Source organism: Cavia porcellus, unplaced genomic scaffold, assembly GCF_034190915.1.
Source record: "Cavia porcellus strain 051 isolate PalLab524CR breed Dunkin Hartley unplaced genomic scaffold, mCavPor4.1 scaffold_13, whole genome shotgun sequence".
NCBI classification, from domain to species: Eukaryota; Metazoa; Chordata; class Mammalia; order Rodentia; family Caviidae; genus Cavia; species Cavia porcellus.
The window spans coordinates 34,801,063-34,822,782 of NW_026947496.1; the positions used below are offsets into that span (position 1 = coordinate 34,801,063).

General features: G+C 38.6%; 2 protein-coding genes across 10 annotated transcripts in view; one reads left to right on the forward strand and one right to left on the reverse strand.

The window, feature by feature from the left end:
• Positions 1-11,505, reverse strand: part of Arid4b (AT-rich interaction domain 4B) — a 134,381-nt gene extending 122,876 nt beyond the window's left edge. For 5 of the 6 annotated variants that reach the window (XM_063260064.1, XM_063260063.1, XM_063260065.1 and 2 more), the window contains exons 1-2: positions 11,065-11,505; positions 10,403-10,457 (exon numbers count right to left, since the gene is read on the reverse strand). In XM_063260064.1, the coding sequence (XP_063116134.1) occupies positions 10,403-10,408 (6 nt within the window). In that variant the 5' untranslated portion in view covers positions 10,409-10,457; positions 11,065-11,505. The remainder of the gene's footprint in view (positions 1-10,402; positions 10,458-11,064) is intronic. The other variant, XM_063260062.1, reaches the window with a different exon arrangement.
• Positions 11,506-11,827: 322 nt separating this feature from the next.
• Ggps1 (geranylgeranyl diphosphate synthase 1) lies at positions 11,828-19,298 on the forward strand. Of its 4 annotated transcripts, none has more exons than XM_063260076.1 (5): positions 11,828-12,056; positions 12,740-12,808; positions 15,025-15,117; positions 16,224-16,294; positions 16,706-19,298. In XM_063260076.1, the coding sequence occupies exons 3-5, from the start codon at positions 15,048-15,050 to the stop codon at positions 17,462-17,464; spliced, it is 900 nt and encodes a 299-aa protein (XP_063116146.1). In that variant the 5' UTR covers positions 11,828-12,056; positions 12,740-12,808; positions 15,025-15,047; the 3' UTR covers positions 17,465-19,298. The 4 variants fall into 4 exon arrangements, with proteins under 4 accessions (XP_063116146.1, XP_063116148.1, XP_063116147.1 ...); XM_063260078.1 differs by having other exon boundaries at positions 15,025-15,097; XM_063260077.1 differs by lacking the exon at positions 12,740-12,808 and having other exon boundaries at positions 15,025-15,097.
• The last annotated feature ends 2,422 nt before the right edge of the window (positions 19,299-21,720 follow it).

A 21,720-nucleotide genomic window follows, 5' to 3' on the forward strand; every position in this document is an offset into this window, starting at 1 on the left:
CACTCTACGCATGAATTAAGGTGGGGGGGTGACAAGATTTACTGTTCACTGTATGTTATACTGTAATATTTAAAATTTTAGCATATTTTCATTATCTTATAATAAAAGCTTAATTTTGCTAAGAGAAATAATTTAGAAAAATATTTCTCAAATCAAAGAAAGGCAAAAAACAACCCAGACAATTTATCAAAAGTTCTCTGATATGCCTTTTTGAAAAAAAAAAAAAATCCTATTTAGATTGCTGTAGTACGAAGACTGCTTGAGCCCAGGAGATTTGGACCATTCTGAGCAACATAGAAAATGGCAAAACCTCCTTGTCAAGAAACAACACACGTACATGTACATATATCACTAAACAATTTCCAGCATGAATATTCAGATAAAAAACAGAGGTGTACTTGCTTAACATGCCCTTAGGCTCTGGCCTAAATTCTCCGTCACCACTTAGATCTTTTGGTGAAGTATCCTTATCAGGATAAAATTGAAAAATTGAAAAGCTAAATTTAAAAAACTCCCAAATAGGCATGAAAAGCAAAGCTGCTTAGCTTTTCAAAACTGTTAAGAGCTGTTGTGGCTTCTCTTCCTTTAGACTAGCTCAGCTTTCCTCTTACTCCTCTCCAGCAGGCTCTGAGCTTGGCAGCATACCAGTCCTTACTCACCCCACCCTCACAGCTCATCATGCTAGGCGAGCTTCAGGTGCCTGCCACTTCAGAATGGTGTTCAGATCAGAGTGGAAAAATATTTTGTTCTCCATAAGCAAAGCTTCTGATGAATGTTTTCCTAGAAAATAAATATTTCTAGTATTTCACCTTATTCAGTAACAATCTTGTAGACTTGGAAGTACAATTTGCTTTACTCTTGCTGCATAAGTAACAATCATATAGTTTTGGAAGTAAAATTTGCTGTATTCTTACTGGATAACATGGCAGCAAATGAGGAGACACAGTAAGTACTGTATTTACTAAGCGACATTTCTGCATGGGTAAGGACTGAGAAAGAAGAGATATGAAGGCACAGAATTTTTGGAATAAAGAAAAAAGTTTTTAACCTCCTACTATCTTTTCTGATTTTTAGGATTTCAACAAAAAATAACATTTTTATCCTTAATCATAAAATTACAACTTCCAAGTGAACTTTTTTTTTTCATCTTTTTTGTTTTTATCAGTACCAAGGATTGAACTCACGACTGCACACTTGCAAGGCAGGCGCTTATGCCGCCGAGCTAAATCCCAGCCCTCAAATCAACTTTTAAGTTAAAAAAAGACTAGAATGACTTTTTTGGGAGGAGGGAATGTTGAAACAAGATCTGCTGTGTAGTTCAAGCTGGTCTTGAACTCACTATATATTCCAAGATGGACTCAATCTTGCAGCAGTTCTCCTGCGTCAGCCTCCCATGTGCTGGGAATCACAGAGGTACACCACCGTATGCCCACTTAGAATTACTTTTTTTTTTTTTTTTTTTTTCCTTTTTCGTTTTTATCGGTACCAGGGATCAAACTCACCTGCCTGCTTGCAAGGCAGGCGCTTATGCCGCTGAGCTAAATCCCCAGCCCCTTAGAATTACTTTTTAAATAGGCTATTTAAATTAACAAAAATTTGCACATTCTTTCCATAAAATAAAAGCTACAATGTATCAGGAACCTACTATATAGTAAATCTTGTTACTAGTTACCTCCACCATCCTGTATGGTAAGAACTATGATTCCTCATTTTAGATAACATCAACTTTCTTAGAAAGCTAAAGAAAACTGCACACAACTTGGTATGAAGAAGTTTCAATTATAGAAATCTGAAACAATCTTCATTCTACCAGTTTTTATTTAAAAAGCAACAGGCATCTACCAGTATATACAGCTATCTGCCAGGAATGGTGGTACACACCTGTAACCCCAGCACTTGGGAAGCTGAGGCAGGACGACTGCTGTGAGTTCAAGGCCACCCTGGGCTACAAAGTGAGTTCAAATGGTATGGGCAGCAATTTTGAAGATAACAAGATGCATTATGGTAGCCATTGCTAATTTCCTATTATCCTGTTTGGAAATAGGATAATATACCTAATGTACCACTTTCACTGTTTTGTTTGACTGGTTTTATTGTTTTACTTTGTTTGGTTTCATTTTCTTTAAAGTATCCTTTCATTCTTTTCTCTCATTCTTTTGCTTTATTTTATTCTGCTTTGCTTTGTTTGCTTTTATTATGTCTGATGGTATAGACAGCTATTTTTTTTTGTCTTTTTCGTTTTTATCGGTACCAGGGATTAGACAGCTATTTTGAAGAAAATAAGAGACATGGTAGCCATTGTCGATTTCCTATTATCTTGTTTTGAAGTCCTATACAAGCTTTGTTCTGATTAGCTTTATTCTATTTTGTTTTATTCTCTTTAAAATTAGGGAAAAAAATTAAAAAGCAAGTTCAAGCCCAGCTTTAACTGTGAAATGAAACGTTGTTTCAAAAATACACACACACACACACACACACACACAGAGTTGTCATACTGACCATTTCAGAACCATGCCGCAGTGTAAAGTATCCTAGGTATATTATTTCATCAGTATTTACACAACATTACAGACTAGCCATTATTAGCTCCACTATGCAAACACTGAAACATATTTTACTTCGTTTCAAAAATAAATAACTCTACCCAAACTTTCCTAGCAAAGTAATGGATAGAGACAGGCTTGGCAACAAAATCTCTTTTTCCTAGCTATATGCTCTTAATCACTACACAACACTATTTGCAGTAAATCCCCCACTTATGAACAATTCCTATTCCAAGAGAATGTTCATAAGTCAGATTTATTTCTAAGTCTGACAAAGTGAGCTTTGACACAAATATACACTATAAAGCATTGAAAAACAAAAAAAAACCCACATCTAAACAATGTTAAAAAATATTTTTTACGGGGCTGGAGATTTAGCTCAGCAGCATAAGTGCCTGCCTTGCAAGCAGGCAGTCGTGAGTTCGATCCCCGGTACTGGTAAAAAACGAAAAAGACAAAAAAAAAAAAAAAAAAAAAAAAAAAAAAAAATTTTACTAGCTCATTGACATAAGTGCCTGCCTGGCAAGTGCAAGGTTGTTAGTTTGATTTCCAGTACCAAAAAAAAACCTTTTTTTTTTACTTGCACAATTTGTTCACTTCTACGAATGCTCGTAATATAAGGTCCATTATATCTGTGAAAGTTTGAAACTTTGAATGTTTGTCAGTCAGGGCCTTAGTGTATTGGGCACTTTTTCACTAAATAAAAAAATTTTACAAACATATGCAAATACAATTTTTACTATCAGTATGAAATAAACTTTTAATTTAAGTATCTTGAACTCAGAAGAGTTTTGGTTTTATTTTTGCTGTGCTGGAGATTAAACCTAGGGCCTTTACACTAAAGTATAACCCCTAATTCCTTTCTGTTGTTTTTTTAAAATAGTGTCTCGCTAAATTATCTCAACGAGGCACAAACTTGTGATCCTCCTACCAGGTAGCTGGATTACAGGCTGGTGTTATCACATCAGCACACTGCTGAATAATTTTAAAATGCCTATGACCTTTATAGGCAATTGCCACAATTCAAAACATCTGAAGTTAAGCATGTAGCACTCAACAGGCTATACCACAGATATTATTATTAACTGAAAACTCAAAGGTCTACTATCAGAGTCAAAAAGGTTTCTCAAGACTTCATATAAAACATATACAACAGGCCAGCCTGGGCTACTCATAGTGAGTCAAAGCCAGACTGAACTACATAGAGAGATTCTGCCTCAAAAAAATAAAAAAAAAACCCACAAAAACCTATATATGAATTTTCATAGCAGCATTATGGGAATAACCAACATGTTCATCAAATAATAATATACTACATAATACAGTAAGTCTACAAAATAGAATATTACTCAACAATGAAAAGGATCAAAGTACTGTACTGATGCAGAGAACAAATGGATAATCCCTGGAAACACTGAAAAGTCACAAGTCACACACAATAGGCAATGTATGTGATTCTGCTGACACAAAGTATTTAGAATGGGCAAATCCTTAGAGACAGACAAAAGACGGTTGCCAGTGGAGGAACAGAAGGAAAGGGAATGACTTGTTAATGGGTAAGGGTTTTCTTCAAGGATAAAAATATTCTGGAGTTAGGGTAGTGATGGATATACAGCCTCACAAAAATATTTTTAAAAAGTATGGAGATGAACTATTTAAAAGGCTAAATTCTATGGTGTGAATTGTATCTTTTTAAAATTCAAAAACAACTGAGAAGACTGCTCAGCTCAATATTTACTTCTCACTAATAAGAGAAGCTAAGAGAGTTGGAAAGGTTTTCTTAGTTGTACTCAGTTCCAAGAACTCAACTCTACAACTCACCACAAGATTTTAAGATAAGGGTAGTGATGTCTTAGGAGGCTTTTCATCTGTAAACAGAAGCAAGCAGAACATTTCTCACAGAATTGATCTGACAGCCTGGGACTGATCTGCCTAATTCTCTTCTTATTCCCCTAGAGTCTATTTACCACATAGCAGATGCTAACCTGTTTTGGGTTTTTTGGGTACCAAGAATAGAACTCTGGGCCTTGTGCTTGCCAGGCAGGCACTGTGCTGCTGAGCTACATTTGTTTTGAAAAGTGGTGATGGCACATGTTTGTAATCCCAGCACTTGGGAGGCCAAGGCAGGACTGCTGTGAGTTTGAGGCCAGTCTGGGTAACCCAGTGAATTTAAGGCCAGCCTAAACTACACAGGGGGGAACTATGTCTTGAAAACAACAAAGAAAAAAGAAAAGAAAAACAAAGAAAATGTGTGTCAGATCCATTCACTCCCTTGCTGAAGATTCTAAGATTTCCCAACTGTATTAGTCCACTTCCTTTTACTACAATGAAATACCCCAGGGTGAGTAACAAAGAAAAGAGGTTTATTTAGCTTGCATGTGTTCAGTCTTTGGTGAGAGCCTAATGACAGATCATTATAGTGGCAAAAGTTCATGCAATAAGTAGAGAAGCAGGAAGAATCAGTCCTGCTTTTTTTTTTTTTTTTAAACAATCCTCTACTGAGAACCCAGGTTCCTATCAAAACTACCTTAATACCTTCCAAGGACAATAACACAAATATCTTCCACTATGCTACTCCTTTTTTGGGGGGAGGGGGGCAATTCTGAGGATTGAATCCAGAACCTCAGGCATGTGCTCCAGCACTGAGTTATATCCCCAGTCCAGGCTCTTATCTCTTAAAGGACTCATCACCTGCTAACACCGCCACAATGAAGATCAAGCTTCTCACATGTAACTCCTTGGAGGACACATAGACCATATCCAGACCATACCACTAACACATTCAGATTTTATTCAAATTCTTACCATGGTCCACAAGGCCTTATGCCATAATGGGCCTTTGTAACTATCTCTAGCCTCATTTTCTACCGTACCATGCTCTAACAACCTTACTCCTGTTCCTTAAATAGCTCAAACTCAAACATGCCAAATACACTCACTTCAGGGTCGCTGCATTTGTTTCTTCTGCCTGAAATATTCATTTTTCCTCTAGGAAACTGAATTACTCATTGTATCACTGGTTTTATATGGTACTTAAATGTCATCTGCTCAAGTAAGCCCTCCCGTACAAGTGAATTTAAAGTAACAACCTGTCTCAAACCTCTTATTCTGATTCTAGTTTCTCTTCAAAGCACTCATGACACTTCTTCATAGAAGAAAACTTCCATGAAAGTAAAAATTCATTTTGTTCACTGCTGCACTTCAATACCCAAGAACTATGTCTAGCACAAAGAAATTTCATAATCTGTTCAATAACTGAATTTACTGGCTGAATTGGCAAACACACATGCTTCAGTGAAGTATGTACCATGTACCATATTTTTTTTAATTACAATAAACAAGGAAAGTGGATCTATAATCTTAGCAGGAGGACTTCTATGAGTTCAAGGCAAGTTTGGGCTACATGGTGAGCTCAAAGCCAATCTGAGCTTGGACTACATAGTGAGTTCAAGACCAGTCTGAATTATATAGCAGACCCTGCATCAAACAGAATCAAAGAAACAAATAAAGCAAGGTATCAGCAATTTGATCAACAAATAAGTCAGTGTTCTACAAAATTTACCTATTCATCAACAAACTGCAAATTAATAACAAAATACACTTGTCATATTACAGGTCTTAAATCCCTTCTACTCTAATAGTTACATGTAAACTATGAGGTTAACATTCACGTGGGATTAGCCAAATATCCAACTTCATCCTGTTTTGTTAATCTTATATCTTAATAAGTATGTTCATATAAATCTGGATCTCCTACACATCCCCTTAAACACTTAAAATCCTGTTTATTTTTACAAAAACAGTCCTCAAATAAAAATCTATCCAGTTCTCCAAGACAGAAGCCTCCATCTTCCTTCTCTCCGAAGGCATTTGGTAGACTATGACTTCCACTTCCTGAATACATCTCCCTCCCCCCCAACTTCCACCGCATTAATTCAGTCTTCTATTTCTCTCCTTACGTGGCAGCTCCGGACCTTTCATTCAGATCTTCCTTATGATGTATTCACTATGATACTACCAAACTGTTCTCCCTACAATGCAAATCTACCATCTCTGCCCCTTCTTTTTTGGCTATGAACTGACAGTAATACTCTTGTCACAGCTTCCTGAGTCCTGGGATTATAAACATACACCACCACACCCGGCTCTGTCTGGCCTTTCTTAAATCCCTTCAGTGGCTCTATGTAGCTCTTAAAATTTTCAGGCTGGGAAGTACAAATCAGTAGTACAGTACCCAACTAGCATGTATAAGGCCCTGGGTTAGACCCATTAAACTACAAAGGAAAGAAACAGTAATTTCAGCTTCTCCACTTCTCCCATTACTGCCTTCCCATTCCCAGCTCAAGCACATTATCTTCAGCCATCGCAAACTCAGTCTGCTTTGTTCTTTATTGTCCAATATGCTGGTCTTTGCCTATCTAAAACACATCTGTCCCTTTCTTTCCTAGCAGAAGCATTAACATTCAGGTATCAATACCAGAAAACTTTCTGTGGCTCTGATTTAGACATCCTCTTCAGTCTTTCCACAGCACTTCCCACAATACTATTACACTATATACAATATACTGTAGATTTTGCTTTTGTTTTTCTCTATCTTCTACTTAATTGCAAGCTCCCTGACAGCAAGTCAAAGAGTTTATTCATCTGCATTCCATACTACCTGATACATAGACGGGGCTGTTCAATGATTTATGAAAGAAAGATGAGACAGAATTAAGAGAGCAAAAGAAGGAAAAGAAAGAAGAGCTAAGTAAGAAAATAAAGAGGGAGACAATGTGTACACACACACACATAGGGCATGAAAAAGGGGACATCTATAATCAATCTATCAATCTATTATTTTCACGTAAGTTAAGCAAGAAATAATAATACATGAAAAAAATTACCAAAGTTCTTAAGTACTACCATTTAAATCACTCATCTCCAAACAATTCTAATCAGTCCATTTAGATAGGAAAAAAAATTTTTTTGAGATAATTGTCTCACTACATAGTTCAGGCTGGCTTTCAATTCACTATTTAGCCATATTGGCCCCAAGCTCATAATGATCCTCCTGCCCCAGGCACCCAAATGTTGGGATTATAGGGGTGTACCACCATACTTGGCTTCCATTCAAAAAATTAACTGCAATGTGAATTTACTTCAATAAAGTTTTAGTTTAAAAAAGGTAGGAAATGAATCTGATGTAGTTACTGGAAATAATAATCTATCATTTCCTGAAAATATGCTATCATTGATGTGGAAAGCCTAGCTTAAGTATGAAAAATAAACCTAACAGAACACCAACATCATGGTTTTATATTAAGGCACACACTGCTTTTCAGTCACACATCACAGCTGTCAAAAACATATGCTCCAAAAATACAAGAAAAAGTACACTAATCCTATGAGGTTTTATTTATATAGATTTTTTAAAGACAGTGTTGCAGGGTAATTGCTGTTAAAACATGTCACATTGAAAATGGTATATAAATTTTTCTTTACTTGGAGACTAAGGAAAGAAGCAACAATTACAAAGTACTCTTTAAATTACCTCAATATACTGTCACTTAAAGTTTTTAAAGTCTTCTTGTCTCTAACAGGTCAATTCAAACTTCGAAGTTTGCTTCCAAGAAGGAATTTGTTAAGTTCCATTAAATGGCATAAAACCTTTTATAGTTCAATTATTGTACTACAGAAATAAAACACCTCCATGTCCCTCCCCCCCCACACACACACTTTAAACTCAAACCAGGCGTGGTGGTACACTCCTGTTAATCCCAGAATTTGGGAGGCCAAGGCAAGATTGCCCCACACTGGAGGCCACCCTAGGCAATATACTAGGTTCCAGACCAAAATCAAGCAAGACCCTGTCTCAAAGAAAAGAAAAAAAAAAAAAAAGAACAAAAAGTACACTCAACAGAATCAATGCCAAATACATTTTAACTTGTAATTTTTGCTAAAGAAAAAAAAAGAGCTTACTTTTTACTATTAAAAAAAAAAAATCAAGCTATTTGTTTTTGCTGAAGACACCTTACACTTCTAATAAAGCTCTTTTACATACTTTTTCCTGTTAACATTACTAATTGCAAGTATCTGTCTTTTCAAAAAGCAGTAAGAATAGAAATGCTGAATGCTTAAAATTAGTAGCTCTAAAATGATACAAAAAATTTGCATTTGTCTAAAACCATGAAACTTTTTTAAGGCTGAAGTTTCCAATATACTTTCATTTTTCAAACAACGAATTTTCAAAAAGGAAATGAAGAAAATTTTATTATAAAACATGTTCCACTAACTACATCTGTTTTAGCCAAATATTTACAAGGCACCTAAGATGTAGCAAGCATTACAATATGAACTACGACAGACTACAACTTTTATTCCAAATGTTTATTCCATTTCTAAACTTGTTATGTATTATTAACCTAACTTACTTAAATCTTATCCAACACCAAGATAGATAGTTTTCCTAATTAGCCACACTTACACAGCCTACAGGAGTTGCAGCTAGCATTTATAACTATCAAAAGGGGTTCATTTCTGAAATATCACTAGTTATGTTTTCAAGCACATGAACAACAAAAAGGAACTCAGCAGATTAACTGTTCTAGAAATTCTACACTCAAAAGGAAGAAAAACATTTAAAACATAAGGTACTTAAATATTCAAGCAAACACTTTTATTTTCTTCTATAAACACAAGCATTACAAATTTTAATCTAAAGTACTATAAAAGTAATCTTCATTCTGAAGCAAAATGTATTTTTGTTTAAAAAAAGTTCAAAGAAACTGTCAAAAGTATGTATTTGCATTCTAACATACTATCTTTCCTGTTTCTATACTTATGAACACCCTTTCAAGCACTCAATTTATAATGAGTAAAGACTTGCTAGGATCTCAACCAGTTATATCTAGATATTATTAGTATCCAAGGTTTTTCACCCTAAACGCATATTTTTAAAGAATTTATGTACTCCCTAAAGTTAAAAACAATTCACCCTTTTATTACTATAATTTCTCTCACAAGTTAAGCAAATCACTTTTTAGATTCTATCCTCCATTTAGTTAACAGGTTTACTAAGAACATGGTATCCAAGGTTCCACACAATACAAAACCACCTAGCAAGATGGACGTGGTGGCTCATGCCTCTGATCCCAGCAAGGAGGTAGCTGAGGCAGGAAGATCACTGCGAGCTGGAGGCCAGTCTGGATTACAAATGAGTTCAAGGCCAGCCTGCACTGCATAGTAAAACCGACTTAAAATGACAAAAAAACACACACAAAAACTCGAGTAAAATGCAATTTGTGCATCAATAAAAGAAAAATCATATAACTCTAGATCCTAAAAATAAGAAATGCTATCTCTGAAGTGTGTAAAAAAATCAAAATCTTTTTAAAAAATGATTTAAGTAACATTATTCTCTTTATTTAATAACATTTCTGTATCAAAAAGGCTTTCTGCTAAAAACTCGCAGAACTGTTCACAAAATAAAATGAGATTTTCTTTCATCAGTATAACCCATAGAACCACCATACAGTTCAGTTTCTAGAATCAGGTTACTGGACCTGTTTGTTTGTTTTTTTAATATAAGGTCTAAAACACTTTAATTCCTTCAGTCATTCCTATAGTTCCTTGCAAAAAGAAGCAGTCTGTATAAGAGAATCACCTTCCATGGATTTCTTAAAACTAACCGCAACTCCACAGCAAAGCCCTGGATATTCACATCAGCTGGCCCCCGTTTCCAGGGAAGGAATGGGCGCACCAAGCCGCACACACACACCTCCCTGTGCAAACTCGGAAGCCCCATAATCACGGCGGCCAAAGCCCCTACTTCCTGAATCCCATAACTCGGTAGGTTCCTTTTCTGCAGATAATCCTACCTTCATGGTGATTCTGAGGCCAGGATTCCCTGGTAAACACCGGATTCACCTGCACCTAGAGGGGAAACAAAGACACACCGTGAGCACTACCTGCACTATCGGGGGCGGCGGTGGCACAGAAGAAAGCTTGGTACGGGGCGACAGTCGCCAGCAGCACGCTCAGGGCGCCTTGGCCCCGCCACAACCGCGCACCCTCCACCAACACGGCCGGCAACGTCCCGTCCCCATTGTCGCGACTGGACAGAGTTTCCAGTCTCTGACGATGACGCCATTTCTGTCAGAACAAACTCACAACAAGCCGGGGTCCGGCGCAGGCCTGCACTACAAACGCCGCTGTCCGCCCCCACGAGCAGCACAGCGCTGAGTAGCTGGAGCCTTGCGGGGCCTCGGCAGCGGGACGGCCTCCAGCGCCTCTGCCCGAGTCCACCCCGAGCGGAGGCCGACAAGTGGGAGCTGGGCCGGAGAGGCGGTCGGCCCCCACCCACCCCGTTCCTCCGCGCCTAGTGCGCGACCGACTCGGGTTCCGCACCGAGAAGCGAGTTCTGGGAGGCCTCAGCCCCAGACCTAAGCGCTGGTCATAGCGCCGCGGCCATCTGCCCTGCTCCCCGGCCCGGCCTGGGGACGCCCCGAGGAGACCGCGCCAGCCCCAGAAAATGTCCTACCTTCCGCGGCGACGAGGTTCAAGCCTGGCCCGTCCAGAGTCTCCGCTCCTCCTCCCCCACTCACACCAGCAGGCCTAGGAGAGGGATGGGGGAGAAGGCTGGCGGGTCCAGCGGAGGCCGAGGTTGAGGCTCCGCGGCTCCTCCTCCTCCCGCGGCGGCGACTGGTACCTTTGTTTGGCGGCCGCTCGGGCTCCCTCGCTGGGGGGAGGGGGACGACGAAAAATCCCTCCCGGGCTGGGGGTCCGGGCCCCCGGTGGCGCTGCCCTCCAGAGGACGGTAGCGACGACCCTCCGCGGTTGCCTGTGGGCCAAGGTCCAAGTGGTGCCCGTGGCGGCAACAAGCTGAGGCTCGAGAGTCTCCTCCGCTCCGGCACCCAAGCTCCTCAGTCCGGACTCGACTGACGGGCAAACATCGCTTCCCCCCTCCCGGGTCCCCCCACCTTCCCTTCTCCCCTCCCCTAGCTTTTTCCCCTCCCCTACCTCGTTCCCGGATGGCCCCTTAGACGACCTCGGATTGGCTAGATTTTGCTAGAGCCAACCTATGCCCTGTTCCTATTGGCCCCTGGGATACAAACAACGACGCCATTTTCCCACCCAGTTCTATGGAAACAGAAAGTTACTCCCCGAAGCTTTCTGGGAAATGTAGTACAACTCCTAGAACCAATACGCAAACCCTGGCTTGGGAGAACTGCAAGAACACCAATGCTCCGCGCCTGCGTGAAAAGGGAGAGGAGCGAGGGCGGTGTCGGGAGCAAAAGCCAACGGGGAGGCGGCAACGACGCCTGCGCAGTGTGACTGGGATGGCGCATTTTCTTGCATCGAGTAATGCGGCGTTGCTAGCTGCTGAGGGCGGAGAGTTCTGGGGTGAAGTAGTAGGAGGGATTAATGTAGGAGTCGAAAGGACCTTTGATCTGAACTACAAAGAAGGAAGTTGATGCTGGATACTTCTACTCCTGGACTGGCAGCGGGAATTCGTGAGATCACCGAGGAACTGTGAGCGGCGGCGGCGGCGGCGGCGGCGGCGGGGGGGGGGGAACCCGGATAGGGAGCGGGGTAGGGGAGGGGGCATAGAAGGGGCGGGACGGGGGGGGGGAGAAAGGAGGCAAAGGACCCGGATGCTGACCCGGCCCTGTGGACCACGGGGCAGCGCGGGGACTTGGAGGAAAGGAGGGTGTCTAATGAGCTGGAGGCTCCTCGCGGCGGCGCTGTAATAACTTAGAACTCTGCTCAGCAGCTAAAGTGTCGTCAGCCTCTAGAGTTATTTAAAGCTCCACTGTGTCTGTGCCGCTACAGTCCGCACTTCCCAGAACTGGATTGGGACTTCGTTCTGTGCATTACAGCTGCGCTTCTCGTTTGTCTCTGTTTAGCAATTTTAAAACCAAACCCTTCCCTTTAAAAATTGACTTTGCGTGCATTTTTATTTTTTATATGTGAATTGTGTCCCAGTTACATTCTTTGGGGCGGCAGAAGGCACCTTCGTTCATTCCGTCACGTCATATACCTGAGCGTGGTCAGACAGATTAAAACAAAGCAAACATACTAGTGAGTACAGCCAAAGTAGTGCTAGAGGTGACAGGAGAAAGTAAAAAAAAAGATCCGAGCTTGTTTAGGAAGATAAGCTTTCCCAACGGTTGCGTATCGAGCTGAAGGGGCTAACCAAGGAAAGGACATTTCAGGCCAGAAGAGTTGTTGGAAATGTCTGTCAGGAGCGAGCTTTCACAGTTTGAAGATCCGAGATTAGAAAGGTGAGAATCACTGCAAAACTTCCATGCTTTGTTTAGTTTCGTTCTTGCAATTTGAGCAATAGAATGGTTTAGAATGCTTGAAAGATCATTGGCCCGCAAGAGTAGATAAGGATGCAAGCAGGGAGCCTAAGGAGGCAGCCGCTGCGGTAGTAATTCAACAGTAGGAAGAATAAACCATATTAATAATCATTGATTCCCTCTTGCAACACATTTGCAGCAGTTCTTCAATTTTGAAAGTGGAAGAATAATGGCGCATTCTCACTGAGGCATTCTGTAATTATTTACCCTGAAAATCAATTAGTATCTTTCACGTAACACACCATTGCTTCTTTATAAGTGTATGTGAAAACTGAAGCTGCCAGCTTAGATAAATTGGGGGTAAAAAGAGGGAGGCAGGTCAGTGTGTGGAACCTTTTAGACTGTTTGTTGTTTGAACTACACAGGGTCTTGCTGTGTAGTTTATGCTGGCCTTGAACTCAGTGCAGCCCATGCTGGCCTCAAACTCACAGCAATCATCATGCATCTGTCTCCGGAATGCTGGCATTACAGGCATGCTCTACCACACCCAACTAGACTCTTAACAAAACACAAGACAAACTAATTTTCAATATCCAAAAACAATGAAGTTCCTGTATTTTCCTACCACTAAGAATAGTTCAGTGTAAACATTCTCTGGAAAAAGATCAGTAATGCTCATTTTTTAAAATGAGTATTTCTGTGGATAAGCAAAGGAATTGACAATTTTTTATAATTCAGAACTGTTAAGTTGGGAAATAACATCAGACAAGGTTTTAAGAATTTAAACCAAGGTTGGCTCAGATTTCTTTTCAAGAGTATAGCAGTTAGGGATCCAGAGATTTAAAAAAAAAAAATTTATTGAGCTGGGTATGGTAACACTTGCCTTATCCTAGCACTCAGGAGACTGAGGGAGGAGAATCATCAGTATTCCAAGCGAGCCATGACTACTGGTAGCAGGTCCCAGACTAGATTGAACTACATAGGGAGAACTCATCTTAAAAAAAAAAAAAAAAAAAAAAAAAAAAGCAAGTTGAAAGAAGATTGCAATGAATCAAATGTGTTTTACAGTCCCAAAAAAGCTAGTTTGTAATTTGAAATTAGGTGAGAAGGAATGGCTCATTTTAGAGAGTTATATAAAATATATTTTGGTATGTATGAAATACTTGTTTGTTCTATTTTTTAATGCTATTTCACAGTGATCTGACCTAGCCATTATCTTCCTATTTTTTGCATCTTTAATGACTAAGAACAAGCTAACTATATCAAAAATTAAATTATAATAAATCATTTGGGTTATTTCAGAAAGTGTTACTAGCAACCAAATGTGATACACACTTGTAACTCCAGCTCCTTGGATGACTAAGGCAGAAGGATTGTAAATTCAAGGTCAGCCTGGGCTACTTACTGAGACCCTTATGTCAGATGTGCTGGAGAGGGGTAGAATATAGTAGAGGGGTTTTTTTTGTTGTTGTCACTGTTGTTTTGGAATATAGTATCTTAGATTGAATAACAAACCTCTAAGAATTTAGGCAAAGAGCTGGGGATTTAGCTCAGCAACACAAATGCCTGCCTGGCAAGTACAATCCCAAGTACCAAAAACAAACAGAATTTGGCCAAAGGTTACCTCAGTGCAATGTGCTTAAATTGAAGGAAAAAAAAAATCAGCTTAACACTGACTAATATAATCACATGAATGAAGAATTATCATTTTGAAATTTGAGGGCACAGCAAAATCCTGTCTCTTAAAAAAAAAAATTTTAGGCCTCATGTGGTGGTACACACCTATATTTCCACCTACTTGGGAGACTGAAGAAGTATGATCACGTGAAAACATGAATCAGCCTGGGCAACTTAGTGATAAACCATCTCAAAACAAAAGTATATGATTAAGTGATTTTTTTTTTTTTAGTATGTTCACCTGTAATTATATAACTTTTTAATTCTTTCCCAAAAATATCAGGGCTGGGGATTTAGCTCAGTGATATAATCACCTACCTGGCAAGTACAGGTTGTGAGTTCAATCCTTGGTAAACCCCCCCCCCCCAAAAAAAAAGAATAACAACAAAAAAATCCAAATAAATTTTTTTAAACCAAACTGAAAGTCTTTCCAAAAATACCTTGAGACATGAGTATTTTTCAGTCTGTTACTTAAACGTACAGTAATTTGATTCATGAAATTATGTTTCTTGTTTTGGCAGATCAACTTTGAAATTTCAAAACAATGGAGAAGACTCAAGAAAATGTCCAAAGAATTCTTCTAGAACCCTACAGGTACTTACTTCAGTTACCAGGTAACTATTCAGTTACAGCCATCCACATAGAACACTTTTCAAACACAAATGGTTGTTGAAATGTTAGTGAACAAAAGCATAGACTTAACCAGATTTTCTATTTAAAGTAATCCTTGAAAAAATGTATTTTATTTAATTTATCTACTCTTAAATATTTATTGACTATTAAATATTTATTTTAATTTATTTACTCTTAAAAGGCACTATTAAAAAAATACAGATACTCTGGTATCCCAGAACTGAGGAGGCTGAGGCAGAAAGATAATAAGTTCAGGGCCAGGGCCAGGGATACAGCTCAGTGGCGTAAGTGCCTATCTGGCAAGCACAAGACCCTGGGTTCAATTCCTGTTACCAAAAAAAAAAAATTCAAGGCCAGCCTGGACTGCATATTGAGACCATGTTACAAAAAAGAAACACCTTTATCTAGAAAGTGATAACAATAAGAACCTGTCTCAAAAAACAAGAAAGCAAGAAAAGGAGAGGGAAAAAGACAGAAGGAAAGTTGAGTATTACAGGATATAGTAGGGGTCTTGAGGTCTGTTTGTTTTGGCTATACTAATGATTGAACTGTGGGCTTTATGCATGCTAGGCAGGTACTCTATAAAAACTAAGCAACATTTCTCACCAGTTTGAGACAAGGTATCTCTAAATTGTCTAGGCTGTCCTCCAACTTGAGATCCTCCTAGCCCAGCCTCCTGAATAGCTGGGATTACAAGCATGTTGCACCATGCCTGGTTTTGGGATATGAATTTCTGAGAGGTTGGGACTTGCATGTGGGCAGTAGAAGATAATCTCTCTGTGGGTAATAGATTGATGGGGCTGGAGTTCTCAAGTCTGATTAGTTTCGAAGAAAATTTCTGAATGTGTATATGCACACACAGTCATATTCACCCCAAGGATTGAAGCTAGGGCCTTCCCACTGAGCTGTATCCCCAGCATTGTTTTTTTTTTGTTTTTTTTGTTTTTTTTTTTTTTTTTGAGACAGGGTCTCAGCAAGTAAACTTGTCCTCTTGTTTTAACCTTCCACAGTGGGATTACAAAATGCATCATGGGTTTATTATAATTAAAATAATTATTTTTTGACATTTTTTACTATTTGATTGCAGGTAAACAAGTGAGAACAAAACTTTCTCAGGCATTTAATCACTGGCTGAAAGTTCCAGAAGACAAACTACAGGTATTTAGACAATCATTTTCCCCAGTACTGGAATTGAACCAGGGTTTTGCCACTGAGATATGTTCCTAGACATTTTTTTGTTTTTCACTTTTAGGATCTTGCTAAGTTGCCCAGTCTAGACTTATACTTGTGATCTTCCCAGCTCAGCTTCCCAAAGTGCTCAGATTACAGGCATGGGCCACTGTACCCAGCTGGCAATTCTCATCTCACTATTAACCCTTCCCCAAAATTAATACATGTCACATATAAATACTGTTAGCTCTTGATTCATTATAGTGCTCATAAAATATATTATTTCATATTTGTAAACATTATAAGACACTTGAGACTTTCAGAATATCTTAATATTAAGCATAAACTGTTTTGAATAGTTCAAGTATGGTAAAATTTTCTATTCTTTTTTTTTTTAAGATTATCATTGAAGTGACAGAAATGTTGCATAATGCCAGTTTACTCATTGATGATATTGAGGACAATTCGAAACTCCGACGTGGCTTTCCTGTAGCACACAGCATCTATGGAATTCCATCTGTCATCAATTCTGCCAATTATGTATATTTCCTTGGCTTGGAGAAAGTCTTAACTCTTGATCACCCAGATGCAGTGAAGCTTTTTACCTGTCAGCTTTTGGAACTCCACCAGGGACAAGGCCTAGATATTTACTGGAGGGATAATTACATTTGTCCCACTGAAGAAGAATATAAAGCCATGGTGCTGCAGAAGACAGGTGGACTATTTGGATTAGCAGTAGGTCTCATGCAGTTGTTCTCTGACTACAAAGAAGATTTAAAACCACTGCTTAATACACTTGGGCTCTTTTTCCAAATTAGAGATGATTATGCCAACCTCCACTCCAAAGAATATAGTGAAAACAAAAGTTTTTGTGAAGATCTGACAGAAGGAAAGTTCTCATTCCCTACAATTCATGCTATTCGGTCGAAGCCTGAAAGCACTCAGGTGCAGAACATCTTGCACCAGAGAACAGAAAACATAGATATTAAAAAATACTGTGTCCAGTATCTTGAGGATGTAGGTTCTTTTGAATATACTCGGAATACTCTTAGAGAGCTTGAATCTGAAGCCTATAAACAAATTGAGGCATGTGGTGGAAATCCTGAGCTAGTAGCTTTAGTGAAGCACTTAGGTAAGATGTTCAAAGAAGAAAATTAATAATGTTAACCCATTCTTGATTGGTATGTACAACTTGTTTTATTTATTTTTTGTCTTTTAATCTGTGAGCTTTTCAAATTTGGACCAAATTCTTAATAGCCAGAAACAGAAAATAGAAGTGAAATGAGTGAAATTATTTCAATGTGTAGAAACCTATTCAGATACATAATACAAAGTCAAAAGAATAAAAGGGTGCCACATTTATATAGGTCTAATTTAAATGTCAGAACTTCTTATAGCAAGTCATTCTGACCAACTGTCCCCTACTACAACAAATGTTCTGTTGCTCTTGTCAATATAAGAAACTTGAACTTCCAGAAATTTTTATCTAGATGCTTCCTTACTACTTTATAGGCAATTTCCAATCATCTCCAGTGTCAAACTAGTGACTATGAGACCAGTGTCTTTAGCTAAGCTGCCCAAAGATCACAGCACTGCTTTATTGAATGCTGCTACTAGGAATATCTTGGCATCCTCTCTGGAAGCCCTCTTACTAAAGTCTTCTGGGAGAAGGCTGAACGAAAAAGAGTAACCATTCAGGTCCTTTTTGCTACTCTCTACCTTTTTTCCCCCCACAAATCTGCTCTTTTAATTAAGGAATCTCTACCTAATGAAATTTACATGCTAGCCAAGTGCTTTTTTCCTTTTACAACATATTTCTGTCCCAAACTGATTAATATTCCATTTTAAAAAGAAAAAGAGGGCTGGGATTTAGTTCAGTGGTGTAAGCGCCTGCCTGGCAAATGCAAAGTCATGAGTTTGATCCCTGGTACCAAAAAACCCCCCAAAAATATAAAAAGAAAAAGAATGTGTGGAATAAGCATTTTATTCGGGATCCTTGGGGCCTGGACGTATTTCCTCACTACTGACAGTGAAGATCTTTAAAAGGCTGTTTGCGTATCACCAGTATAAAAATGGAGAAATGCTTATTCCCTTCTCACCCAGTACCCTCCTTGAAGGTAGTAGATGTTTAGATGGAAAGAGAGTAGGCCCAGGCATGGTGGCTAATGCCTATAATCCCAGCACTCAGGAGGGTGAGGCAGGAGGATTGCTGGTAGTTTGAAGCCAGCCTATACTGCATAGTGAAACCCCATCTCAAAAAGATGGAATATAAGGTAGGGGAGGAGAGGAGTAAGCATCTCTGATCTCTGAAGAAAACCAAAGTGTTAACTCTGTGCCTGACCAAAAGTAGTCAAAGGCTCCGTTGAGCACTAATTGCTTTTTTAGTGCCTTACCCCTGACCCGGCTATTTCTTCAATGTCCATACCCAAACCACTGGAGCTATCTGTGGCAGGAGAGATAAGAATGGAAAAAAAAAAAAAAAGACTCCCATATTAGAAGGGTTGACATGCTTCCCTTAGAAATGCTTCATTTTTAGGGGCTAGGGATTTAGCTCAGCGGCATAAGCGCCTGCCTTGCAAGCAGGCAGTCGTGAGTTCGATCCCTGGTACCGATAAAAAGGAAAAAGACAAAGAAAAAAAGAAGTGTTTCATTTTGCTGGATTGATTCTGTAATACATTGTGTTGAATCTAATCACCATATGCTTGAACGAGCAACTCTTCCCTGAGCACTAACCTAAATCTTAAAACAGTTAGATGCTGTCCTTCTTAGCTTTTAAAATAATTTGAAATTCCTACTTTGACAGTGCTAAAGGAACCACTTAAAATTCGGGTATTTGTGCTACAATATGGAAATTTGAACCTGTGTTTATAAATTGATACTTTTGAAAAACCATGATTATTTTTAAAAACCTAATGTGACTATAGCAGAAATTATTTACCTCTAATTATAAAGACTGCTTAAATAAAATGTTTTCCTTGCCTAATCATATTAATTTTGATCTGATACTAATTCATGATTCTTTCATCATTTTTGTCTTTATCAGTTGCAGAAATGCTTGAAATTGAATTGGGAACTTTTACTTTGTTTTTGGTTTTGTGGTGGTGCTGTTGTTTTGAAATAGGGTCTGTGTAATTCAGGGTTGCCTTGAAATCACTCTATATCCCAAACTGGTCTTAAACTCAGCAATTGTCCTGTGCCTCAGCTTCCCAAATGTTAGGATTATGGATGCATCACCAAGCCCAGCTAAATGGGGAACTTTAAGAGAGTCATTTAATCTGTCTAATAATCAAAATTTTATACTTAATCTATAGTTACAATTGTTAATGCAGAATATAGTCAGACTGTGAGATTTTTAAAGCCAGTAATACAAATTAATTCATCTGCTTAGGTTTATGTTACAGGAAATTTTTTTCCCACATAAGGGAAAAATATTGTGATAAGCCACATATGAATTAGAGTTTGCCATTTCAATGTTTTTTTTTTTTTTAAAATCTGGAGTGGTGGTGCATGCCTTTAATCCCAACACTCAGGAGGTTGAAGCAAGAAAGTTGCTGTGAATTCAAGGCCAGCAAGGTCTCACTTTGCAGGTTGGTCTCAAACTTATGGTGATCTTCCTATGTCAACCTTTCTAGTGTTGGATAAAAGACTTAATTTAACATTTAAAAATAATTTCTACTCTATGCAGCTGCAGAGAACAAATTGATTTATTTTGGGGGAAGGGTTGTGATAGTTACACCTATAATTGCAGCTACTCAGGGGATCACAAGTTCAAAGCAAATCTGGACAGTTTATCTCAAAATCTATCTCAAAATAGAGCTGAAAATTTAACTAAGTGGTAGAATGCTAGGCAACTGTGCCTGAGGCCCAATGTTCAATCCCTGATACTGTTCCCTCACCCCCACCAAAAACCCAGCTATGTTGCCATAAATCTTACTTCAACAAGACTTTTTTTTTTTTTAGGAAAATTTGAATTAGGACATCAAGCACTCCTTTAGAATGACCAACCTACTAGCTTTGAATTGCTTTCATCCCTGTACATAAATTATGTGCCAATCTCAGAGTTACTATAATGAATAATGGGAGATACTTGGGCCTCAGTGAATGAGGTAGTAATAATGGTAGGCTATATATGTAGTTTGTAAATCTTAAGAAAATCTGGTAAGTCATTTAATAAAAATTGTACATGGGAATAAACATGTAAAGAGTAAAAAAGTTTTAAAGAGATACAGTTTTAATAATTCTAACAGCTGTCAATACTTTATAAAAAGAGCTGGTTGGGGCTGGGGATTTAGCTCAGCGGCATAAGCGCCTGCGTTGCAAGCAGGCAGTCATGGGTTCGATCCCCGGTACCGATAAAAAGGAAAAAGACAAAAAAAAAAAAAGAGCTGGTTTATGTATTAAAATTGACAGCGGGGTGTGATGGTGCTTGCCTGTAATTCTAACACTTGAGGCTGAGGCAGGGTGAGTCCCATGAATTCAAGATCAGCCTGAACTACGTAGTGAGATCCAGCCTTGAAAAAATAAAATAAATTACAAAATAAAAACATAAAGGTGACAGATAAAGCCATTTAATCATAAAGAAATGTACATACAAAACTTAAACAAACTGAAAATGAAGCAAATGAAAATAAAACTGAAAATTAAAAAAATTACGTTGTTTACAAAACAGTCCAGAGAATAGATTTTCTAGTAAATTTGATGAAAATGCTTTGTGATTTTTATAATAAAAGTGAAATTATAATACTTTTTTAAAAGTTTTTTCAATTTATCAACTCCTGAGACTTGGCCAATTAAGATTTGAAAAGCCATGAATTGAAGTTGAAAACAATAAAATTAAACCATTCCCTGAGGCAGAAGAATCGCTGCAAGTTTGAAACCAACCTGGGCTACAAAGTGAGCTCAGGGCCAGCCTGAACTGCGAAATGAGACCCTGTCTCAAAAAGACCAAAAAAAAAAAAAATCATTAAATGTATTAGCTCTAAAAATAAAGGCTTTCACTACTATTAAGATTACAAAAAATCTGAATATAAATTCTGACATTTTAGAGGAAGCCAAGAAATGATTCAGCAGCACAGAAAATACCATCAAGAGCTGGGCATAGTGGTGTACACCTGTAATCTCAACAACTAATTTATGTACAAGTTTAAGACCAGCCTGGTTAACTTATCAAAAAAATCTTGTCTCAAGCAAGGGCTTTAGATACAGCTCAGTGGTAGAGCCCTCAACTAGCATATGAGAAACCATGGGTTCAAAACACCATGTTACCACAAAAAAAGTCACCAGTAGGCCCAGGTTTATAGCTCAGTGGCACAAGCACCTGCCTGACAAGCATAGGGTACTGAGTTCGATTCCTGGTACCAATAAAACACCAATAACTGAGTTTGGTGGTACACACCTATAATTCCAGCAACCCA

What these genes read in the sequence shown, in the direction of transcription:
- Ggps1 (XM_063260076.1), top strand. Translation starts at nt 15,048, where the DNA reads ATGGAGAAGACTCAAGAAAATGTCCAAAGAATTCTTCTAGAACCCTAC. An exon ending in GTACTTACTTCAGTTACCAG is followed by an intron (nt 15,118 to 16,223) that starts GTAACTATTCAG and finishes ATTTGATTGCAG; the next exon opens with GTAAACAAGTGAGAACAAAA. An exon ending in TTCCAGAAGACAAACTACAG is followed by an intron (nt 16,295 to 16,705) that starts GTATTTAGACAA and finishes TTTTTTTTTAAG; the next exon opens with ATTATCATTGAAGTGACAGA.